General features: G+C 52.1%; 1 protein-coding gene across 20 annotated transcripts in view; it reads left to right on the top strand.

Annotated features, from left to right (window-relative positions):
* AGAP1 (ArfGAP with GTPase domain, ankyrin repeat and PH domain 1) overlaps positions 1-21,969 on the top strand; it is a 517,580-nt gene that overhangs the window by 128,214 nt on the left and 367,397 nt on the right. For 10 of the 20 annotated variants that reach the window (XM_054505934.2, XM_054505936.2, XM_054505937.2 and 7 more), the window contains exon 1: positions 15,475-16,921. The exons of 8 other annotated variants lie outside the window; for them this stretch is intronic. In XM_054505934.2, the coding sequence (XP_054361909.1) occupies positions 15,949-16,921 (973 nt within the window). In that variant the 5' untranslated portion in view covers positions 15,475-15,948. Of the gene's footprint in view, positions 1-15,474; positions 16,922-21,969 lie in introns of those variants that run through there. 2 more of the 20 variants (XM_054505935.2, XM_054505940.2) reach the window with 2 other exon arrangements.

Consider the following 21,969-nt stretch of genomic DNA (forward strand, 5'->3'; position numbering starts at 1 on the left):
TTGATGGTAATTGCCTCTGAAAAGTCTCCATCATGGGTCTCTGCTGTATTTTCATGGAGGCAAATGGTCTCAAGAAAATTAGAATAAAAATATTCAACATATTCTATCAGAATCTCTGAGCTGCTTCTCATGGCTATATCGGGAGCAAGTTTAAACATTTATAAGGAGTAAGCAGTGCATTTTCAGTCCTTATGTTGTGTCTTTGTCACTGTGATTTGCATTTATATAGGAAGCCCAGCAAACTTGGAAAGAAAATGACTTTCTGATTGAATCATATAATTTCAAACAAAGCTATTTCATGAATAAGGAATATTAATTACTGTACCCAGAGTGATCCCCAGTTTTTTTGTTTTTTGGTTTTTTTTTAGTTCTGTGTTAGCAGAAACATTTGTGCGTTCCATACAAGGTCAGCATAGATTTAAAAGCAGACCTACACTTTGAAAATTTATTCATGCTGGAATCTCGAACATGGAATTAATTAAGTATACAGAAGCTGGAAGAGAGAAGGGTCACTGCCTCCATTTTTGTTCTGTAAAGCACTTTATTCCACTGGGAGGTCATACTTGGCTGTCATGTGTGGAATATGCTTTCTTCATGGTGTGTATTAATAACCTGAGTAGGTGGAGGCCGCGACGGATATAAAACCAGAAGGTGACGTGTCCTGAATTTGTTTCTAGGAATGGTAATCCTAACGATGCCCAGGGATCTCTTCGGGAGTCTTGGCATTGTATCTCCTCCCAGCCTTGATGGCCTCACTTCTCTGTTATATTTGTCCTCATCCCTTTATTTCACCACTATTATACTCCCCACCCCCAGTTTCTAAAGTGAAAGCCGGTGGAGATAATGGAACAGTCCTGAGTGCTTTTATCTGATCAACTAGTAACAACTAAAATGTTTCTCAGGCGGGGGTGGGGGGTGTGTGTGTGTGTTGTGAGTCCGGCCCCCAGCAGAGCAGCTATATTTGAGAATCACAGAGCAGGTGGTTCTTGGGTTGCTTTCCTGGTCTCCTTGGAGCAGGATTCCTTACTTTGTGGGGAAGTAATTGACAGTATCGTGTGTGTGTGTGTGTGTGTGTGTGTACACACGTGGATATACATGTTTGTGAGTATGTGATACATCTCAGAAAGTATGGTTTATTCATCCTTGAGTTTGTTCAGTGGAGATTTCCAAGCTCCTTTTTTTCTACCCCAGTGAGGCTCAGCCCTGCATGCTGTGGAGGGGCCAGGGCTGGAGGGGGGGACAATGACACTCTGTTGGGAAAAGATCCTGGTCTTTGATCTGGAGATTTAAGGAGGAAGGTGGGGCCCATGCAGAGTGAGGCTAGGCGGTTGGCGCTTAGATACTTCCACTAAGTGGCCAGCAGGGCTGCACAAACTTAGCTGGGCAAGTGAAGAAAGCATCCTGTCCCAGGAAGGCGGGTGCCTGGCATGTCTTTTCCTTCCCTGCCAGGGTGTAGGAGTCATTCTTTAAGATCCCAGCATGACCCCAGCAGTCCCTGTTCCCACTGGCCTTGGGGGGTGCTCCTGATGATGATTGTTAATGAGCATACCACACAGGAGGGAATATTGCTTTCATTTATCTTGGTGTCTTATTACTACCATGGAAACGGACATTCAGGCCTGAAGAAGATACGCTTTCTTTGTGGGGCAGTTATCATATCCTCGTTTCTAGAGCTACATTAAAAAAAAAAAACATCAAAAACCAACTGTTTCAAGCCTGAAATCTTGATCTATATATGTTAATAATGCAGTTTAACATAAGGGCACACAGGAAGCAGGAGCATTGGGTTCAGCTTTGTGCTAGGGCGCTTTAGTTGACAGTGCTGGCCACACACATGGATGATGGTTTAACAAGCAAGACACACCATGTTTTAGGTGAATCCGGTAAAGTATTCCAGTGAAAGGGAGAAATCCAAACTGATCCCAGCTCACACGTGTGCAGTTCATTCCTGGTTTCTGCGAGAGGGTGGTAGGGAGACAAGCCGAGGGGTCCCTGCTTCTTTCAGTCGGAGGGGGCCATACTTTGTCATCGTCATCCTTGAGGGAGAGCTGGTCTCCCCGTCCTGAGCTTCTCACCAACTGGTAACTGTTCTTCCGGTTGGGGCGCTGGGGAGCCCAGGAGCTGAGCTGCACTTGCTTTGAGATTTTACTGGAAAAAAATGCCTTTTGTAAATCCACATGTGACTGTTACACACCAAATGCTTTACTTTACTTCTTACTTTAAGAATTGCTATTTGCTAATCACGATGGTGCTGTCATGAGGTGAATGGTGTTCTCCCAGAATTCATATGCCGGAGCCCTAACCCCCTCCCCCGCAGTATGTCAGAATATGACTGTTTGGAGACAGGGTCTTTAAAGAAGTCATTAAGTTAAATGAAGTCACTAGGACGGACCCTAATCTAGTGTGACTGGTGTCCTTATAAGAGGACATTAGGACACAGGCATGGAGGCACCACCATGTGAAGACACAGGGGGGAGACACCATCTACAGGCCAGAGAGAGAGGCCTCAGAAGAAATCAGCTCTGCTGACACCTTGATTCCAGACTTCTATCCCCTAGAACTTTGAGAAAATAAATTCCTGTTGCTTAAACCCCTCCAGTCTGTGAGACTTTGTTACGGAGCCAGAGCAGACTATGAACTTTGAAATGTTAGTCTTGAAAGTCAAGGTCATTAAAACCTTGGTGGCCAATGAAATATTTATGGAAACTTTTCCTTTACACTTCTACCCCCTTTTGTAAAAACAGTTTTGCTGGTTTGTGCACACCTTGTCTATTAGCAGAACGTCTTTTGGTACTAGAAATGACGAGGTTTTGCTTTAGAAATAATGCTGCTGATGCTACATGTGGAGTTACTGAGTTGACAAACCTCGGAAGGTCTGCATGTCTTCTGAGAAATGCTCAGTTTTCCAAGCGCCCAGGCCTTTGGACTGATCTAATTATATCCAGAATGTGTCTGATGGTAAGAATTTATGGCTTATTTATGAGTATTTCCTCTTTAGGGAAGAGAGGTAGACAATTGGCAGACTTCCCTGCAATCTTCCAGGGTCAGGGTCAAGGGCAGGAAGGGGAGGGGTGAGAGGGCACTGGGGGCACTGGGTGGGGAGTCCGGAGAAGGCTTGCAGGCAGAGATGGGCCCAGCAGATGGATGGGCAGTGGGTGTAGCGATTTTGGGCCACGCTGGTGTTCCCGCCAGCCAGGGCTGCCCTGGAATCTCGGCGGGGGGAGCAGAAGCCAGCTTAAAGCTGGGGGTGGGGGTTGAGGGGTTAGCTGAGGGTCTACTCATCTTTCCAGGAACTCTGGAAGGACAGCAGACGGTAGGATTTGGGGATAATAATAACCTCAGGACTGGTACCTGTCCTTGAGATCCAAATAAAAAAGGAGCCTGTTTTACCCTTGTGGGCCTTGATCTTTCAGTGCCCTGTCCCTCAGAAGTAGGGCGAGGGGCTTGTGTGTGTGTGTGTGTGTGTGTGTGTGTATTTTAACCACCATTTCTGCCTGCCTGTTCCCAAAGCATTTTACACTTTGCTCTCCTTTCCCTTCCCCTCTTCTCTCCCTCCCTCCCCACCCCCACCTCTCTAGCTGAGCGGAAGGAGGAAAGGACTTGCTCCACTTTCTCCAGCAAAGCTCTTTGACAGTTTTATTCGTGGCCCTCTGCCTTTGTGGCCTCCCTCTGCATATCCGGAGACCTGGCTGGGCTCTCCTTAGAGGCAGGCCCCCTGTGGGGGCTGCAGCCTGGGGAGAGAGCTGGTGGAGTTGGTGCTTTTCTGAGAGTCTCTGGGCAGTGCTGGGCTCCCATCTAGCTCCACCCCTTACCCTGAGATCCAGGGCCCTTTTCTACCTGTTTGTGATGAAAACTTCCTATATCTATAAAAGAGGTATAATGATAATACCTATCTCATAGGAGCATGGGAGGAATAAACTGAATTAACCGAATTAGTATCTCTGAAGTGCCTCCAGCTGAGCCTGGCCTAGGCCAGGGTTGGAAAGGGGAGCTGAGGGTTGGTCTGGCTGGGTCTTGAGGCCCATTGAGGGGGGGCCTGGGCTGCAGAGGGAGGGTCAGGGTGAGTAGGCTCCTGGGGAGTCTAGGCAGAAGTGCTAGAAGGTCTGGGTTCATGGTGGGGCTGCTGATGGCCTGGTGCCTTTTAAGCCCAGGCCAACCCTATACAGTATGTGGTAGCCCCACACAGCTTGGCTTTTTTGGGGCCTGCGAATCCTCAGTCAGTGTAAAATACTTCTTTTCTATCTCACCTGTAAGCCAGTAGGTGAGCTTGAAGGTGTGCGGCGTGCCCGGCTTGCGAAGCGTGGCCACTGCTGGACGTTGTTTCTCAGGAGTGAGGCTGCCTCTGGCCAGGCTGGCCAAGTGCGGACCCAGGCGACCTGCGTGGTGCAGAAGTGGTGTGAACAGCCGGAGGGAGGCCCCATGTTTAGCCCCTTGCCTTGGCATTCAGTGGCATCCTGTGAATGCTGGAACGTTCTAGAGCAGTGGTGTGCGGCGGTGGGGAGTCTCGATAGCTTGTTGGGGTAAATGGTCATCTCAAGTGTTACATTTCCTTGCATACGAACTCCTGATTTCCTGGAGCATACTTCCGGAGAAAAAGTCCTTTTGTGCCAACATCCTGTTGCCCATTGCCACTTTGTCCTGCTCAGAAACGTCCAGTACCAGCTATTGCTTGTCTGGAAATTCTCCAGGAGTCGGTACCGTGGGGTGGCATTTGCGCACACAAATGCAGTCGTCCTTGCAGGTGGCTTCCCAGAGTGCACGCCCTGCGCAGGGTCGCACCCGCAGCTCCTCACAGCTTCCCTGAACCTGCCATGTGAAGCATGAAAGCCAGGGTTTTGAGAACTTCTGAAAGTTTGAGCTGCCAAGGGCCAGGCCGTTAGATCTTTGCATTAACTCTGGGCTAGGCCCATTATTGTCCTTCTTTTAAATAGTTTCAGGTTATTTCAAGTGTTCTGGTTCTTTTTTTTTCTTTTAAAGGTTTTTATTTATCTGAGAGAGAGAGAGGGAGTTCACGTGAAGGGGGAGGACAGAGGGAGAGGGACAGGCAGACTCCTCGCGGAGCAGGGAGCCCGATGTGGGCTCGATCCCAGGACCCCGGGATCATGACCTGGGCTGAAGGCAGACTTAACCGCTTAACTGACTGAGCCGCCCAGGCGCCCCTCAAGGGTTCTGGTTCTTAAGGAGTATCTCAGCTCCTGGATCAATGGCATGCATTTCCTTCTGGGCTGGTAAAGGCCCAGTGCCCTGCAGGTAGCCCTTGCCAGCTGAATTTTGGCCAGCCTGCTGACCACCCCCGTCCTGGGATGGCTGCAGCTTCTGCAGAGTCCGCACATCCCAGGCTAGAAGGGTGGGCAGGGACAGAGCCCTCCTCGGAGGGCTTCCTCGAGGCTCCGGACCCCTCCCTTCTGACCGACCACTGCTTCCCTAGGCGGTCACACTCGGCAGACTCCCCACCCCCAAATGTGGCTTCGAGTCCACCGAAGGAGGGGGCACCTCTCGCAGGGCGGCCCCCCAAGATCAGCTGCAGTGGAGGATTTTTGTGGCCGGGGAAGAAGTGAATCACCCTCCTCTCCATGCCTTTCCCTGATCGCTGGGAGACTTCGGAGATAAGCCTCTGGGGGGTGGGTGCTGCTGTGTGGTGTAGCACGTGTAAACAGGGGCGTCAGCTGACCTCTGCTGTTACTTGCAACACGAGCGAGGAGAATTAATCGTGAATCGGCTGCCTGGGTTGGTAAAGTTCGCCACCAGGCAGCATTTATTAAGAACACTGATGATAAGGCCTGGGGTTGAGGGGTAAAGATGCTGGTCCTCTGTCGAGGATCCTGGTCTTCTGGGGGAGCTGGTTATATAAAGGGCAGATGTCAGGTCAGAGCAGGGGGACGGATACTGAGAAGGGGAGGCCCAGGCCCCAACCATGAGTAGGACTTTACTGATCCTGCCAGCCCCAGCAGGAGGCACCGGGGTATGGTGCCGTCAGGACTGGACAGGAGTTGGCTGTGTTGGAGCGAAGGATTGTGGGAGGCAGCAGGCGGCACACGTTTGTCCTAAGCACTGGGACACATGCTTCCTATACATCATCACATTTGATTGTCACGTCTACCCTCTCATCGCCGCCTTGCTGCCAGGTGAAACTGGCTCAGAGACTCAAGGTCACTTTCCCCAAGTCACACAGGGTTCGCATCATTCTGGCCTCAGAGCGCAGCTCCTTAGCTCCTCTGCACCGCATGGGTGGCTGGGGGCTGTCCGGGGCCTGGTGTGCCAGTTAAGGAGTGGGCATTCTGTTCTGCGGGTGACAGGGAGTCTCTGAGCCGAATTGTGGCCTACAGCTTCCATCCCGGCAGAGAGGCTGGCTGTCCACTAGCTCTGGGAATTCAGTGAAGGATGAAGAGAATGGAATATAAAGGGAGGAAGGAGAGTGTACTCTTCAGGAGGCGGCAGAGGGCACACAGGGAGGAGAGGCTTTTGTTTCTGTTTTTTATTAAGTGGGAGATAATTGAGTATTTTCCGTGCTGGCTGAAGGACAGCAGATGATTGTGATTGATGGTCCAGGGTCCATTTGCCAGCTCTGAGCGGGAGAGGCGAGTATGGCCGGGAGGCCCAGAGTGCAGCAGCTCTGGGGTGTGGTGCCCCCATGTCTTCAGGGCAGGCTGCAGGCTTGGAGGGTTGGGATGGGTGTGGGGGACCAGCGCTGCAGGGAGGGCCTGTGGGTGCCGGCGCCCAGCCCCCAGCTGTGTGAGCATCTGCAGTGGGCCTCGGCATGTAGACTCAGTGCTCCCACACTTGAGCGCCGGTCCAGTGGGCTGGAGTTTGGATGGAGCCAAACTTTGGGGCAGGCCCAGGTGGGGGTCTCAGAAACATTAGGGGCCAGCAGAGCAGTAGGCGGCGTAGACAAGGGGTGTGCCTTGGCCTTTGCTGGAGAGAGAAGGGCCTGCAGATTGGAAAGGACGGGATGTGTTAGGCGAGCCTCCTGACAGCAGGAGTGGACGTTCTAGAAAGAGGACAGCTGTTGTGGAGGGTTGCGGCCTAGGAGGGGACAGTTAGAGGCTAAGATGGTGGGGTGTCACGGTCCGGGGTAATTCAAGGGCGTGACCTTGGGAGGAGGCCCCAGGAACTAGTGAAGGGAAAGACCACCAGCATGCAGGAGACAGTGTGGCCTGGCTCTCCACATGGATGCTGCACCCCTAGGCACCTCCTTCAGGGTGTCTGTGAGGCAGTGACAGGAAGAAAGGGGCCCCAGGGCATGGCACGTACATCCTCATTCTGTGCATCCACTCACTGCCAAGCCATTTGGCCGTGTCTTAGATGGCTCTAGGACTTCGTAGTTTGGAGTCTTGGGCTGCCTTTGATCCACTGACCCTCGTGTCTGTAGCTGGGTGATCAGGGGCCACGAACCTCCTTTTCCGGATTTGATGAGTTTTGTGTTGCTACCTAACCAGCTGCATCGCCGTCTTCAGCAGCACTCCTAGGAACAGAGATGATGCTGGGGCCCTACACATTGTTTGACCATGGGCTGTGTTATTTCTCATCCCTCCCCTTTCCCTTGTGGAAGATTCTGGAGCAGGTGGTGATGTTTTCAAGGAGGGGCGCCTAGCACAACGTGCATCCTAGCACGGGGAGGCGGCTCAGGAGCTGCCTTGGCTCTCTGGCCCCCACCCCGGCGTCTTCCAGCCGCAGGGCCGCCTCACCCCTGCTCCCTGCAGGCAGGTTGCTGATGAGCCGTGCGTGGCAAGCAGATGAGAAGACACGGATGTTTTATTTCATCTTATTGTGTCAGAGCCGGTCCCCGTGACCCACTTCTCATCTTTCTCAGGAGCTCTTATGCAAATTGTAACTAGCAAGGGGGCGGCTGCAGTTACTAGCCGCCTGTGGTGTGTTTATCCTCTGCCTGGAGACTGCGGAGCTGGTGACACGTTGGCTAATAAAGGCAGGAGGGTGGTCACGTGGCTCCCACCGCTGACTCGGGGGAGTGTGTCTGGGCTTTGAACAGGCATCTTAGTCATGTTGTTTTCCACCTTTAGAGAGAAATATTATCAAAGCTTCAGGTCCCCTGGGCACAGAGGAAAGATTTCCAGATATCTCAGCAGCCAGATCCCAAATGGGATGCAGGAGTGAAACTCTGCCAAAATAGGCTTTTTCTTGAGCTTTCTAATGGTATGGACAGAAATTCCCAGGGAATTATTATTTGTGGCCGGGATTTTTTATTTTTGTAGAAGTCCTGGGCTTCACAAATCTTTGGGGGGGGTGTCCGTGCATCCAAAAACAAACTTGGTAAACATCCGGAAATTGTCAGACGTGCTGAGGTGGCTGTTCTGTGACGGCTCCTGGTATTTGTTTCTACTCTAGGAGGCTATTCTGGGCGGAGTCCATATCAGATGGTTCTCTGTGTTTTGGTTGTAAGGTTGTAACCTCATCTGGAACTATTTGGTTGTAAGATTTGGATGCTCGTGCAGATGTTGTCATTAGAAGAATCTCTTCCGGAGGAGGAGAGATTTTCCTGCAGAGGAAAATGCTCCCAGACAGGCCTGGTCCTGTGTGCCCTCCAAGACTGGGAAGATTAGGTAATCGGCCGGAATGTCTTGGTTTTTCTCCACACAAATTCCAGAGCTTCTTTGCAGCTGTCCAAGGGACAGGTGCAAAGTTGTGTGTTACCCTTGATTAAATCCTTCTGATTCCTCAGCTGCGTCTCCCCAGAGCACTGAAGGCTGCAGAGGAAAGTGGAGCATCTCCAGGGGAGCTCTGGCCTCGGCCAGCGCCCAGCACCTCAAGAGTGACCATCGGTGGCCGAGGCTGTATTGTCACACAGACCACAAAGTGTGGTGCTTGCATTTGTTTCTACAAAGTGACACTTAATACATCTGGTTTTCATTTTACCTGAAGTCATCTTTGCCTGGCATTTAGCAAGAAAGACCACCAAGAAATGTCTGACCTTTTCCTTTGTTTGGGAGTGAGAAGCTATTCACAAGGGACTCTTACTGGCATGTTTTTAAAAATCAAGACTTTTTCTCCTTGGCCTATATAAGTGGACGTGAGTTTTCAGCTTGGTTTTACATGCTCCCTCTTGGCTCACGGTACCAGAGTGTGTGGAGGAATCTCTCCCCTGTTCCCCATGGAGTAGACATCATTATCTGAAAAATGGGTTGGATTAAGGTTTCTTCTAGGCCTGGTTGTGGTAATATAAACGAGTTCCCATTCTCCGAAGATGCAGTCTGTGTGGAACACCAGGCTGACCTAGTGCAGAGGGAACAAGGGAGGGGACAGTGTCTTAAGGCAGCTCCAGCCCTGCACACACGTCCCGGTAGGGACTCCTGGTGGGAGCTCCCCAGAGGGCCAGCCAGTGAGCTTACCTGAGATCATAAGTGCTCAGGTGCTCTGTGGAGACCCGATCAGTGCCGGCCTGTCTCCCCTGCACCCGCCTCACGGCCCAAAGTCTTCAAGCACCATGCTTAGGATATTTGATGATGAAAACCAACACAGCATTGTTTTGGATTTTAAATACTTAACATTGGCAAAACTGAGTTTTTTTCCCCTTTCCAGCATTTTATTTTATTTTTATTTATTTATTTTAAAGATTTTATTTATTTATTTGACAGAGAGAGACACAGCGAGAGAGGGAACACAAGCAGGGGGAGTGGGAGAGGGAGAAGCAGGCTCCCCGTCGAGCAGGGAGCCCGATGCAGGACTCGATCCAGGGACTCCAGGACCATGACCTGAGCCGAAGGCAGACGCTTAACGACTGAGCCACCCAGGCACCCCCCACACACCTTTCCAGCATTTTAATCATGTCCATGATACTTACTTATTTAAACTAATTGTAACTGATGACTTGTCTTTCACAGAATGAGGACTGGTAGTGGCCTCATCTGGAACTATTGTTCTTCTCCCAATTTTGGGAAGGATTACTGGAAATAATCGCTTCTTTTTTTATAGAGGGACCATATAGAGCTTTTTAATATTATATGCAGAGGCAGGAGAGGATGGTTGCATCAATAAAATAATAAAATGAGAAGTTGCAAGGACGTAGGAGCCGCTCCTTCTTTTTTCATGTGAGCCTGCCTTGCCTGGTTCTCTGCCCGGGACATTTTGCTCCCCAGAGACATGTGGCAATATTTGCACACATTTTTGGTGGGGTATTCTGTCACCAGTAGGGAGAGGCCAGGGATGCTGCTCAACCTCCTCTGATATGCAGGGCGGACGGACTCTCAGCAAAGGAGGACCCAGCCCAGAGTGTCCGTGGTGCTGAGCTTGGCCACCCTGCCGGGACGAATGCCAGAGACCACCTCCTTCTTGGAGCCTTTTAAAAAAATCTTTCAGCTAGAAATAATCATTTTCTGCCTTCTTACCTGCCTCCTTCCTCTCCCAGGTAACACTTCCTGCTGGATGGTGGTTATTTAGGACACTTGTCCGGCCCCTCACCTCCCAGCTCCCCCATCCCTGAGCAGAGCGCTCTGGGTAGAGTCGGGGTGCGCCACACTGCTGCCTACCTGCTGGGGAGCAGAAAATGGACGAGCAGGTGGGCGTCTTGCTGTCCTCTTGGAGGCCACCGGCTGCCAGGGCCCCCGCTTCTGATGCGCCTCACATCGTGCTCGGCAAGCATTCATGCTGCGGCCCCACGCAGGTGTGCTCGCGAGCGTCCGCATCTTGTCCTGCTCCGCTGTCATCCGGAATCGGCGAGGGCTGCCCGGAGAAGCCCTTTGTTTGCGGGACGCTGAGCTGGACTTGGGGCACCGTGGACCAGGAGTGGGGGGGCGTTCTCTCACGCCTCCTCTGCCCCCCAACCCCCCGCCACTTCCCACAGAGGCGCCCGGCTCCTGGCCTCCTTGTGCAAAACTGCCTGATTCTCTGATCGACATATGCCTTCAGATGGGACATGGACTGAAAAAACCCTTTCCTTCATGTAAAGTCTCACCAAATTTGGTTTTGATAAGTAGTTGCTGACCTCTTCTTCTGGCTCCTTCTGTCTGGCGCCCGCTGATGTTGCCCATTGAGAGGACACTGTGGGGCATCCTTTTAAAATTGAAGAGGATGGAGCCCAGGTGCTGCCCTAGGATGTCCGTGTGCTCATACACGGGGGACCGTGAAAGGTTCTGTTGGCAGCGGTGGCATTACTGTTGGTCCTTGAGGAAAAATGTAGGTAGAACCGACCTCAGGTGCTCAGAGGACCTCCTTCTTCCTGCTGGGTCAGAAATGTCCTGGCCTTAGGGACCCAGTGCACTGGTCCCTCTGTGACTCGTCAAGTCCTTCTCTCTTTCCTGGCTCCTCTTTTAACTTTCAGCTTATAAAATGAGGGAAATGGGGCCAATAATGAGTTCAGCCCAGGCAGGGCTGATCGCAGAGTCGTCGGTCTGCAGAAGCTGAGCATCGTAGTAGGTCTTAGATCAGAAAGCATTCCTCCTGTGGTGATCGGACTGGAGTCTGATGCCAGAAGAAAGGTACATCAGGAAAGTGTTGGTGTAGCATAAATGCCTTTCTTCTTGCTTCTTTCTGTATCTTTCAGTCAACCTGCTGCCAGAACATAGTCTTTAAAGTGCCCCATGAACTGGGGGAGGTGCTTTGTTGCCCCTGGGGTGGGCGTGCAGAGCCTGGGCAGGGTCAGTGGTTGGTTCGCTGCCGTGGCCCACACACGCGGTTCTGCTAAGATACTGTAAATGTGTTCCTGGCCGGCAAGTTCTGTTACTTGGAAAGTCAGCTTGTGTAGCAGAAGGCTCTGCTGACTATCAGAGATGTCCTTTAAATAAGGCTTATCAGTTCTAGTAACACTGGAGAAATAATATTCTCATGGAGGATGTTTAATTTATCGATGGCTAGGAATGGCCCAGGACAGGGAAGTCTTGGGAGGGTGGCCAGATGATCCCCTAAACCCAGAATGGGTGAGGAAGACCAGCTGCAGGAGGCGATGGAAGGGGGGTGGATAGGTAGGGCTGGCCCCCATTCCTGGATCCCTCTGCAGTCCTTCCCTGTCGGGCACTGGAGCCCCTGCAGTGTTGAGCTTTTGCCTGCCTCCCTGCTACTTCATTTTGATGGAGCAGTGAGATCAACCACAGGCTTTTTTTTTTTTTTTTTAATAAGCCAAAATGATGATATATTTGAAGGCACAGAAAAAGCATAGTGCCACCTGAACATATATAGTATGATTGCTTCTATTTTTAAAAGGCAGGTCTAGCTGCATAAAGGGGATTTAGATTTTGGAGGGACAAGATCTGTCTAAGCCTCTGATTCTTTGCATTGGAAGAGCCCATGTATCCAGGGCAGTGGGGAGAGGTGACTCTCCCCGTCTTTCAGCCTAGACTGTCAGGCCTGGCGTGGAATCATTGCGATTGGTGTGGAAAAGAAACGCGTTCCTGGGAGGGGAAAGCACTGAGGGGTAGTGAACCTCTCTGCTGTGGCTGGAAGAGGTTCCCTCATTCAACACAGGCTGAGATTCCGAGTCATCTAAGGTGGATCAAATGGAATCTTCTACTCTGCAGACTGCATCCTCCCACAGCCAAGTGCAAACCCTGGGCTGGATTCTAGACAACCCAACCGGCGGGAGTGGGAACAGGCCTGCAGTTCAAGATTGGAGCCCTGAAGGAATGCAATGTTACTTTTTACCTTTGGCTCATATAACAAGCAAGATCTATGTCTTAATTATGGGCTAACTAATTTCAAAGTAAAATTCATCTCAATATTTGAAGGTTGCCTTGGTCTTAAAAAGTGAGAGTGGATCCCAGGCTAAGCTACGAACCCTGGGTTCTCATCCCACCATGGCCCGAAGCAGAGAGGTCCCTGCCACTCCTCGTGGCCGAGTTCCATTGTCTGCACTTAAAGCCAGCTTGACTTTTCTGTCCACACAGCTGCAGCGATGAAACCGTAGATCCCACCCAGTGCTACTGGGGCTCACCCTGTAGACAGACAGACAGACAGACGGCAGGGCGCTGCTCATCTCCCATCCTCTCAACCTCCCTCCCGGTCTTCATGTAAAATCTCATGGCCTTGAAAACACCATTGTTTCACAACTTTGTGAGTTCTTTGAGGACAGAGACTCTGCTTTCTCACCGAGTCCTGTGCAGTAGGTGTCCAAAATATATTTGAAGAATAAATGAACAAATAGAAAAGTGAATGAGTAAATGGAAACTTGCTAGATGTTGTTAACATTTGATTAGTGCCAGGCTCAATAGTATTCACACATGTCTCTCCACGGTCATCAAAGCAAATGCTGATGCTTACGAAGACAAAAAACGCCACTGTAGCATGGGGATGGGCACAGGTAATGTGACCCCAGGCTCAGCTCTCAGCACTGAGCTGTGTGGCCTTGGGGAAAACACCCACCCTCTCTGAGCCCTTGGCATCCACATAAACTGATGGGCTCTAGGAACCTCATTCTGATAGCTGATGACTGTCCATCTCCCACTCTGGAAGTTGCTGGTTCTTGGGTCTTATCCAAGAGGGCTTTTTATCCAAACTGAAGGTAAGACTGATCTGTCCTGGGGTTCCCTAACTTTCCACTTGAGGACATGTTAGAGACACTGCTCTTGCACCCTTGAGTGCCAGGAGTAGGTGGACAGAGCTTGCAATGACCCTGTGATTGAGGCAGTCATGTCCAGGTGCAGCCCCTGGGGGTGGTCAAATGCATTTTAAACTTTTTTTTTTTTAAATGGACTTTATTTTTTAGAGCAGTTTTAGGTGAACAGCAATATTGAGCAGAAGGTATAGAGGGTTCTGCTCTGCCTCCTGCCCCTACACACGCATGGCCTCCTCCACTACCCACATTCCCTCCAGAGTGGTTCATTTGTTGTGATCGATAAACTGATGCTGACATATTGTTATCACCCAGAGTCCATAGTTCCCCTTAGGGTTCACTCTTGGTGTTGTGCATTCTTTGTGTTTGGGCAAACGTATAATGACACATGTCCACCATTATGGTGCCATATAGAGTGTTTTCCCTGCTCTAAAAATCCTCTGCTCTAAAGTATCTTCTTAAAAAGAAATGGAATCACCTAGCAAGCTTTCTGATCTATCTCATTAAACCTGAATATTTAATTTCCCTCCGAAGTAAAATCCAGATTTCCTAAGCCACAACCTCCTTCATAAGAGACCACACCATTCATCTTTGTATCCCCTTCTGTGCCGTGAACACGATATTTGGTGAAAGGAGGGGAAAGCAGGACTTGGAAACAGTCATGGAATCCCAGAATGACGCTTTGCTGTCAGCACCTTCCCTCAGAACAGCTTCTCACGCATCTTTGGCAGTTCCAGGCCTAGAGAAGCCTGTGTAAGCATCCAGCTTGATCAGTGGACACTTTATTTATGACATTTTCCTATGGAAACTTGTAAGCCAGCAAACGGAAACCCCTACGTTCAGTACATCATCAAGAACTAATAGATTGATCATAAAAAAAAAGATCAACTACGTGAGAATATTGTGCTGCATCAGGTCATATCAAGAACCAGGATCTAGACATCCAAGAGAGGCAGCAGGTGGGGGAAGTTTGATGGAAGAGAAACTCAGCGTGCAATATTTAGCACTTACACAGAATGCTTGGCACATGGTGTCTTAGCTATTTCAGTTCTCTGCTCAGAGTTTGGGTCCGATTTTCTCCATCCCTGCCTTCCAGGTGTAAAATCTAAGATGGAAGTGGAAGGCTTGGACAGGCAAGTCTTCTTTCCTCCTGCTCTGAACCGCTGTGTTCTCCTGCCTGTTACTGTCAGGGGCCTTTTCCCACACCTAGAGAAAATACTGACTTAGCCCCTCTCACCTATCGCGTTCCTGCTAAAGATGCTTCATCCCGGTGCTCAGGGAGACAGGCCTCTCCCCACGGCCTCTGGAATCTCAGCAGGAGAGCAAGTCTGGGAGGGCATTCTGTTTGCTAGTGATGTATTCTCCCGTACGGGAAGGAAAATCACAACCCCACAGCCTGTTCTGAAACTTCACTTCCCTTCACCCAAATGGTATTTTAGGAGTGAAACTGCATGGTCCTTCGCCGAAGGGCAGTGGTGTGAGCAGCACATCACAGGGAAGCTACCACCCTCGCCTCTCCCTTGCTGTCTCCATCTTGGCGTGCACTTTTTCCCCCCAAGTGTAGTAACAAGTACCCGAGATACCTTGCTTTCCTAAAGAAGTCATTGTTTGAGTTGCATCCTCTTCAGAGCTCCAGATAAACAGGTGAGAGATGGCCCGTATTTGGTTTTGCAGGCCAGGCCCCGGAGTGTAGGGGTAGTGTAGGGGTAGGGTTCAGGCGAGCTGCCAGGCCGCCCCCCCCCCCCCGGAGGCTCCGGTCCGCGCGGCGGCGATCCAGCCCGGCACTTCTGCCTGCCCACCGGGCCGCGCTCCCGCCGCCGCCTCCGCCGCCGCCGCGCTCGCGGGACTCGGCCGCCGGGCTGGGCGCGCGGCCTGCGGTCGCTGCACGTCGGCCCCCTCCCGCCCCGCCCCGCCCCGCCCCGGCGCGCATTTCCACTTTAAACCGCCGCCCGCCCGCCCGCCCGCCCCTCGGCCGCTGCCGCGCGGCTGCCCGCGAGTCCCAGCTCAGCGAGTGGCGGAGGCTGCGGAGCTGCCCAACTGTGCAGAAAAGGCCTGAAGATGCGAGCCGGCCCCGCGCCGTAGACAATGAAGCCGCGGGCGCCTCCGCCCGCCCCGGGCCCCGCGCGCTGCGGCCGCACCTGCCGGCGAGACCGCCCCCGCGCCTGACCGCCGGCTCGCCCGCCGCTCCGCCCACCCGCCCCGCCGGCCCATGGCTCGGCGCCCCGGGCCCGGACCCGCGCACTCGGGCCGCGCGGCGCACGGGCCGGCGGGCGCCAGGGCTGTCGTCCCCGCAGCCTGAGCTCAGCGCTCTCGGCCACCGGGGGGCGTGGGCCCACTCCGGGCGTGCCCGTTCCCCCGTCGCGCCCGCGACCGCGCGTCCCGGCCCGCGGCGCGCTGGATGCAGCGGGGCCCCGGCGGGCGGCGCGGCGGCGGCGGCCGTGGCCCTGGGCGCCATGTACCTGCTGGACGGCAGCAGCGAGCCCGCGTCTCCGCCCGCGGACGCGATGCCGCGCGGGACGCCCCCCAGGAAGACGGTCTACCGTATCTCCGTAACCATGGTCAGGAAGGACCAGCTGGCCGCGCCGGGCCCCGACCCACGCCCGGCTCTGAGGCCGCGGCCCGCGCGCTCCCCTGATGCGCCCGGACGGCTGGCGGAGGAGGCCGACGAGGAGGCGGCCGACGCCGAGGAGCCCGAGGGCCGCCGGCCGCGCGCCTGGGACTTCCGCACCTTCCGCACCCGCAGCACTGGGCAGCTGGAGCTCGGGCGGCTCCGGCCTTGCGCACGCGGCCTCGAGCCCGCGGACTTGGCCGGCAGCGCCCCGGCCGTGGAGGAGGGGCCCGGCAGCCCCGACGTGGAGGGGGTCCGGGCCGCGCCCCTGCGGCGGAGCCTCAGCTTCAGGCACTGGAGCGGGCCCGAGGCGTCGCGGAGTCGGACCCTGGGCCGCGGGAGACGCCACAGCAGCTCCGGGAGCCTGGCCTGGGCGCCGGGGGGCGAGGCCTCGGCGGACTCCGGGCCCGCGGTGGAGCCCGCGGCGCCAGCGCAGCCCGCCTCGGAGAAGCGCAACACCCTGGATGTGGGCGAGGTGCTCAGCAAGAACGAAGCGCTCTCGGACCTGGAGCGCTGGGAGCGCAGCAAGAGCAAGAACCGCACGCTGGACAACAGCGACCTGCAGCGGCTGGAGCGCGCGCGGGCGGCGGCCGCGGGCCCCGGCGCCGCTTCGGAGCACCGGCTGCTGCGCTTCTTCAGCGGCATCTTCGCGCGCAGGGATGGCGCGCCCGGCGGCGGTCCCTCTCCCCGGAGCGGCGGCGCCTCGCGGCCCCGCGGCTACTTCAGCAGCCTGCGGCGCGCCCCAGCCGACGCGCACTCGTCCAGCGCGGAGAGCATCGACGGGTCCCCGCGCAGAGGTGGGCAGCGCGGCCAGGGAGGTGAGGGCAGTGGTGGGAGCTGGCCTGGTTCCGCAGCGGCCTGCTCAGCAGAGTACGTTGGGATTTGGGAGTAGCCAAGGGACCTGCGTTCCTCGAGCCACCGGCCGGCAGGTGGTCACGCCGGGTGTGAACTCGCGTACTGCGGGTTTTCCCCAGTAACACCGCTGCGGTCGGGAAGTGTGGCTGCCCCTGCCTCCAGTGTGTCTGGTGGTGCCGTTCGGAATCTGCTCAGCCGCTGTGAGCCTGTCTGGGGGGAGATCACCTTGCCGGGCGGCGCAGCCGCCTTCTCAAGCAGAGCCGTGCGCTCGCCGCCCCGCTGTGCGCTCGCAGACTGGGATGCCTGTGGGCTGCCTGGGACCTGGCCCTGAAGCTAGCACACAGGTGGTGCTGCCTGGCCAGGAGCAGCAGCGTTCATCTTGCTTAATTTCTTCCTCCACCTGCCAAGCCTGGCCTCCCTGTAGGTGCTGCCATGCGTGAGCGCTGTGGTGGCGCCTCCCTGACTTAGCCCCTCTCACCTATCGCGTTCCTGCTAAAGATGCTTCATCCCGGTGCTCAGGGAGACAGGCCTCTCCCCACGGCCTCTGGAATCTCAGCAGGAGAGCAAGTCTGGGAGGGCATTCTGTTTGCTAGTGATGTATTCTCCCGTACGGGAAGGAAAATCACAACCCCACAGCCTGTTCTGAAACTTCACTTCCCTGTTTCTTGCGCCCTCCAACAGGGACCTCACAGGGAAGGTTTTGGAGGCAGAGGTGACAATATTGTCTTGCAAGAACTAGGTAATCTGGTGGTGTTTGGAGGTCAGACTCCTCCAGAAGTTGCAAAACACAGATCCCCTTCTTTCCCCATGTGGGGTCATCACCCTAAAGGGAAGAGGGGTGGGTGAGCGGAGGGGCTGGATTGTTACACCCTGCTCATGTTGGGGTTGGAGGGGATGGATAAAGATACTGTCCCCATGCACTTCACCACCGAGAAATCATTAGTAACATCCCTTGTTCTGATTCCCAAACCCTGCTGCTGATAGAAATGAGGGTAGTTGAGGCCCTGCAGTGTGGGCTTTAATTAGAGATTGTCCACTGGTAACTTACCCCCCTCCCCAGAGTACCGAGAATATTCCTCCCTAGTGGACTTCCCAGGTCAGCTGACTGCCTAGGGTGTGTATGCAAACAGCCAGGGCAAAGACATCATTGTGCTTGCCTAAGTATTTTTTTTTTTAAAGCAATTTTTTCTTTCTTTTTTTTTTTTTAAGATTTTATTTATTTGCGAGAGAGAGAATGAGAGACAGAGAGTATGAGAGGGAGGAGGGTCAGAGGGAGAAACAGACTCCCTGCCGAGCAGGGGGCCCGATGCGGGACTCGATCCCGGGACTCCAGGATCATGACCTGAGCCGAAGGCAGTCGTTTAGCCAACTGAGCCACCCAGGCGCCCTCGCCTAAGTATTTTTAAGGGAAACTGAAGATCAGTGATGTCATGTCGTAACATGCTTCTAATGATCCTCAGAATGTGATAGAGAATATTTGAAGTTAAGCACTTGAATATGCAGTAGAGTTAAGATCAGAATTTTCTTTTTATCGGTGAGGTTGTGATACAAAGTTACCTGTTGCCAGCCTTGTGTTAGTTGAACTTGCACATCTCGTGGCTAACCTGACCCGGAATGTTCTAGAAGGGACTGTGATTGACTCCAGCCATTATCCCATCCCTTCCTGCATGCTCTTAAGGTACTAAAAAATGATGTGAGTTATTTTGTTCAAGTTGGTTGGTGTAAAGTTGCTCTTGTTCTGACTTGCGTTCAGTGGAGGTTCAAATCCGCAGGGTCCAGTTCTGCCTATAATAGCAGGCTTGACTTTTTGTTCTCCTGGATTTGCTGAAAACAGTGATTAGCCGCCTGGGTTCCAGACAAGTACCCATGGTTGGCGGGGAGGGGAGTAGAAATGCACACACACGATTTAGAATGAACGCGTTTCATCGTGGTCCCTATCGATACAAGTTCAAAGTATTGGGGTTTGGGTATTGGTGATCTGGTCAGATGGATTGATGCATTTGGAAAGCAAAGGTATAAAGCTTGTTGGAATTTGTTCCTCTAGGGTAGTGTAAGATTATAACAATAATAACTACAGTAACGCTTGGTTTGTTTGTTTCTCAGGGTGGAATTACTTTGGTCTGAGACGTAACACTAGCTAGCATTGTAGGTTGTGTGGAAGAACGGACTATGAATGAGCTAGGTCACAGCACACACAGCCCGAATTCCAGGATCTCACTCGACTCTGAAGTTCGAGGTAATCACATAAAAAGCCACAGTCCTCACCTGCCTTTGGCTAAAAGGCCTGGAGCAGTGTCTCTGTTCTCGAGGTTTGGTAAGGTCAGTGGCTCTTCCGGTCAAGGTGCAGCCCCTTTATTATGCTGTTCTACTTTCTACATGTTTGCTTCCTCTGATGTAAATTGCTCAGAGTTAGGTGCTACTTAAATGAAGTTTTGAGTTTAAGGTAAAATGCTCTGAGGTAACATTCCGATGCAGTGGAACCCAGGCTCCGTTTCCCTGTAAGTGTCCGTAGCGCAAGGTCCACAAAGCCTTGCCCAAACCATGGGGCCAGGGAGGTCTGCAAGACTTAGAAAATTTGGATTTTAGGAAGGTAAAATGCTGTGTATTACAGGACACTGTGTGTATAGTGGGGGCAGCGTCCTGCATTCAGACACCGATAATGTGCAGCGGAGCCTGAGATAGTCCCATTCAGTGTGATAAGTATGTTTTGCCATTTAGAGTCTGCTAAGCATTTGTGAATAAAGCTTCCATCTTCAGTCCTTTATGGATTTCAGAACTACGGACAAATGCAGTATACATCATGAACAGCATCTCTAGCTTTCTTTAAATCTTGGGCCACAGTGTATTAAAATTTGAAGTTCTTTCAAGTATAAAGGAAATTAGAGGACCCTTGTCATCGGGGCAGGTTTTCCTTTCATTAGACTCTTTCAGCTATTAAGTTGTCAATTGGTTCTGGGAAAATAACTTTAAAAGACGAAGTCAGTATTATACTAGGTCGTTTACTTAGCTTCTTGGGATTACGTGCTTGGTCTTGGACAAGGTACCTAGACTAGGGAAGGAAGGTGGTTAGTCTTTTGAAGCATACACGGGCTCACACATCACGTGCGTGTGGTTTTCTTGTCTTAAAGCATCAGGATGAAAGGATCGGAGCACCTCCTTTTGTGGGATGGTTCTCTTGTGCCTTTTAATCCCTGTTAGGCGTTTCCTCTTCCTCCGACTGTTACACCCCTGCCTCCCAGAGACCCGTGGCCGATTTCTCTCTCTTAGGTTCATAACCATCAGGAGCCCCAGAAGGTTTCAGAGCGGCCCTGTGTCCGATCAAGGGCAGGTTCCTATGACTTGATATCCCTCCCCCCCCACCCCCCACCAGGCCAGAGTCTGTTGACACAAGTATAATTTACTGCAAAAAAAAGATCGAATAACAAGTGATGAGTTACACTGCAGGGGGGGGGGGGGGGTCCCTTCCTGGCGCATGCGCTCTGTGTCCCCCGCTGCTGCCGGCCAGCCCTCCCTGGAGCCAGCTGTAGGCAGTGCCCGCGCGGGGCTGCAGGTGCCTTTGGGGTGTTCTGTTGCTGTCCCTGAGGATTGATGACAGCAATAAAGTGATTCACGGATAGCCCTGACTTAGCTTTTCAGATTAGTAGTTTACAACTGATTTTTGACAGCACGTTTTTTGAGTGGCTTTGTTCTTCAATTTCTGGTTTCCTTGATTTGTATCACGCCACTTGTGCAGCTAGGTAGACTGTTTTATAGTTAAAAAAAAAACAAAACAAAAATCTTCAGTGGAGAAAGAGAGGAAGCAGTAATTAAATGAAATAAAATTACTGAAATAACTTGGTACATTTTTATTTTTTTAACTTGATTTGTTGCTGAAAAGGACGTACACGGTTTTAAAGAAACAGTATAATTCAGAGTTTCTCATTTGAAACGGTTTAAACTAATTATGTACTCCATATTTGGGAAATCACATGGCTTTTTATAAATGACTCTAGATAGTAATTTAGGAGAACCTTCATTGTTTTTGTTATAAGGTCAAATTGCTTTCCTGGAGAACAGAGCAGCCCACTCTGATCCAGGCAGGGCTGCCCCCACGAAGGTCAGCCAGGGACGCTCTAAGGCAGGCGCTGGAGGCTTGGATGGTGTCTTGCTGCATTAATTTTCTCAACGTGGAGGCCCGTGTGTCAGCATACCCACCTGTGAGCACCGGAATATCATGCTGCCAAAGGAACGTTCAAAAGTACATCTGCCAAAGAGGGTCTGAACAGTTCAACTCAGTTGGCCCATTGCAGCAAAATCTGGTTGGTTATAGAGTTAACACATACCTTTTGTTGGGAAGCGTAAGACTCAACTGTAAAGCACTGGTAGTACTTAACCCTTTTTTTAGTTGTCTTGTTTTTCTGTAGCATGGAACAGATATTTATTGAGTTTCTGTGGTGTGTTCTGAGCAGGAGCTAGAGCTAAGCAAGGCATCGTTCCTGTCTTTGGAGGCCCAGTAGTCTTTTGGGGGATGGAGAAGTTCTAAGGAATCACAGCTTCATGGGATACTTAGGGGAAGCAGGACTGTATTTCTCTGCACAACATACCTCCGTTAGAGCACTGCTAATCCCAGTGTGTAATAATAACCTCGTTTACATACTTGCCACTTCTCCCTCCTGGGCATGAAGCCTGTGTTATTCCTCTTCATACTACAGAGTTTAGAGTACTGTGCTTGGCTCTTGTACTTTTAATAAATGTTTGTGGGAGGAATTAATGAGAGGACTGGGGAACACAAAAAAGGGAGCAAATGTCCTTGAGCAGGAGAAGGAGTTAATGAAGGCCTCACAGAGGGATAAAATGATTTGGGTCTTGCAGGATCACTAGGAGTTTAACAGCAGGAAAAGAGAAGATTCTCCGCCGGAAGGTTGGTTGGGATTTCTGTAGTTAACATCTAAGAAGTCATCCTGTTCCTCAAATGTATATGATTAGCACCAACATCAAGCATAAGAAAGGATATTACAGCTTCCACAATGAG

This window comes from Mirounga angustirostris, unplaced genomic scaffold (genome assembly GCF_029215605.1).
Source record: "Mirounga angustirostris isolate CCGP_5_RB_7025 unplaced genomic scaffold, mMirAng1.0.hap1 SCAF_3, whole genome shotgun sequence".
Taxonomy (NCBI): Eukaryota; Metazoa; Chordata; class Mammalia; order Carnivora; family Phocidae; genus Mirounga; species Mirounga angustirostris.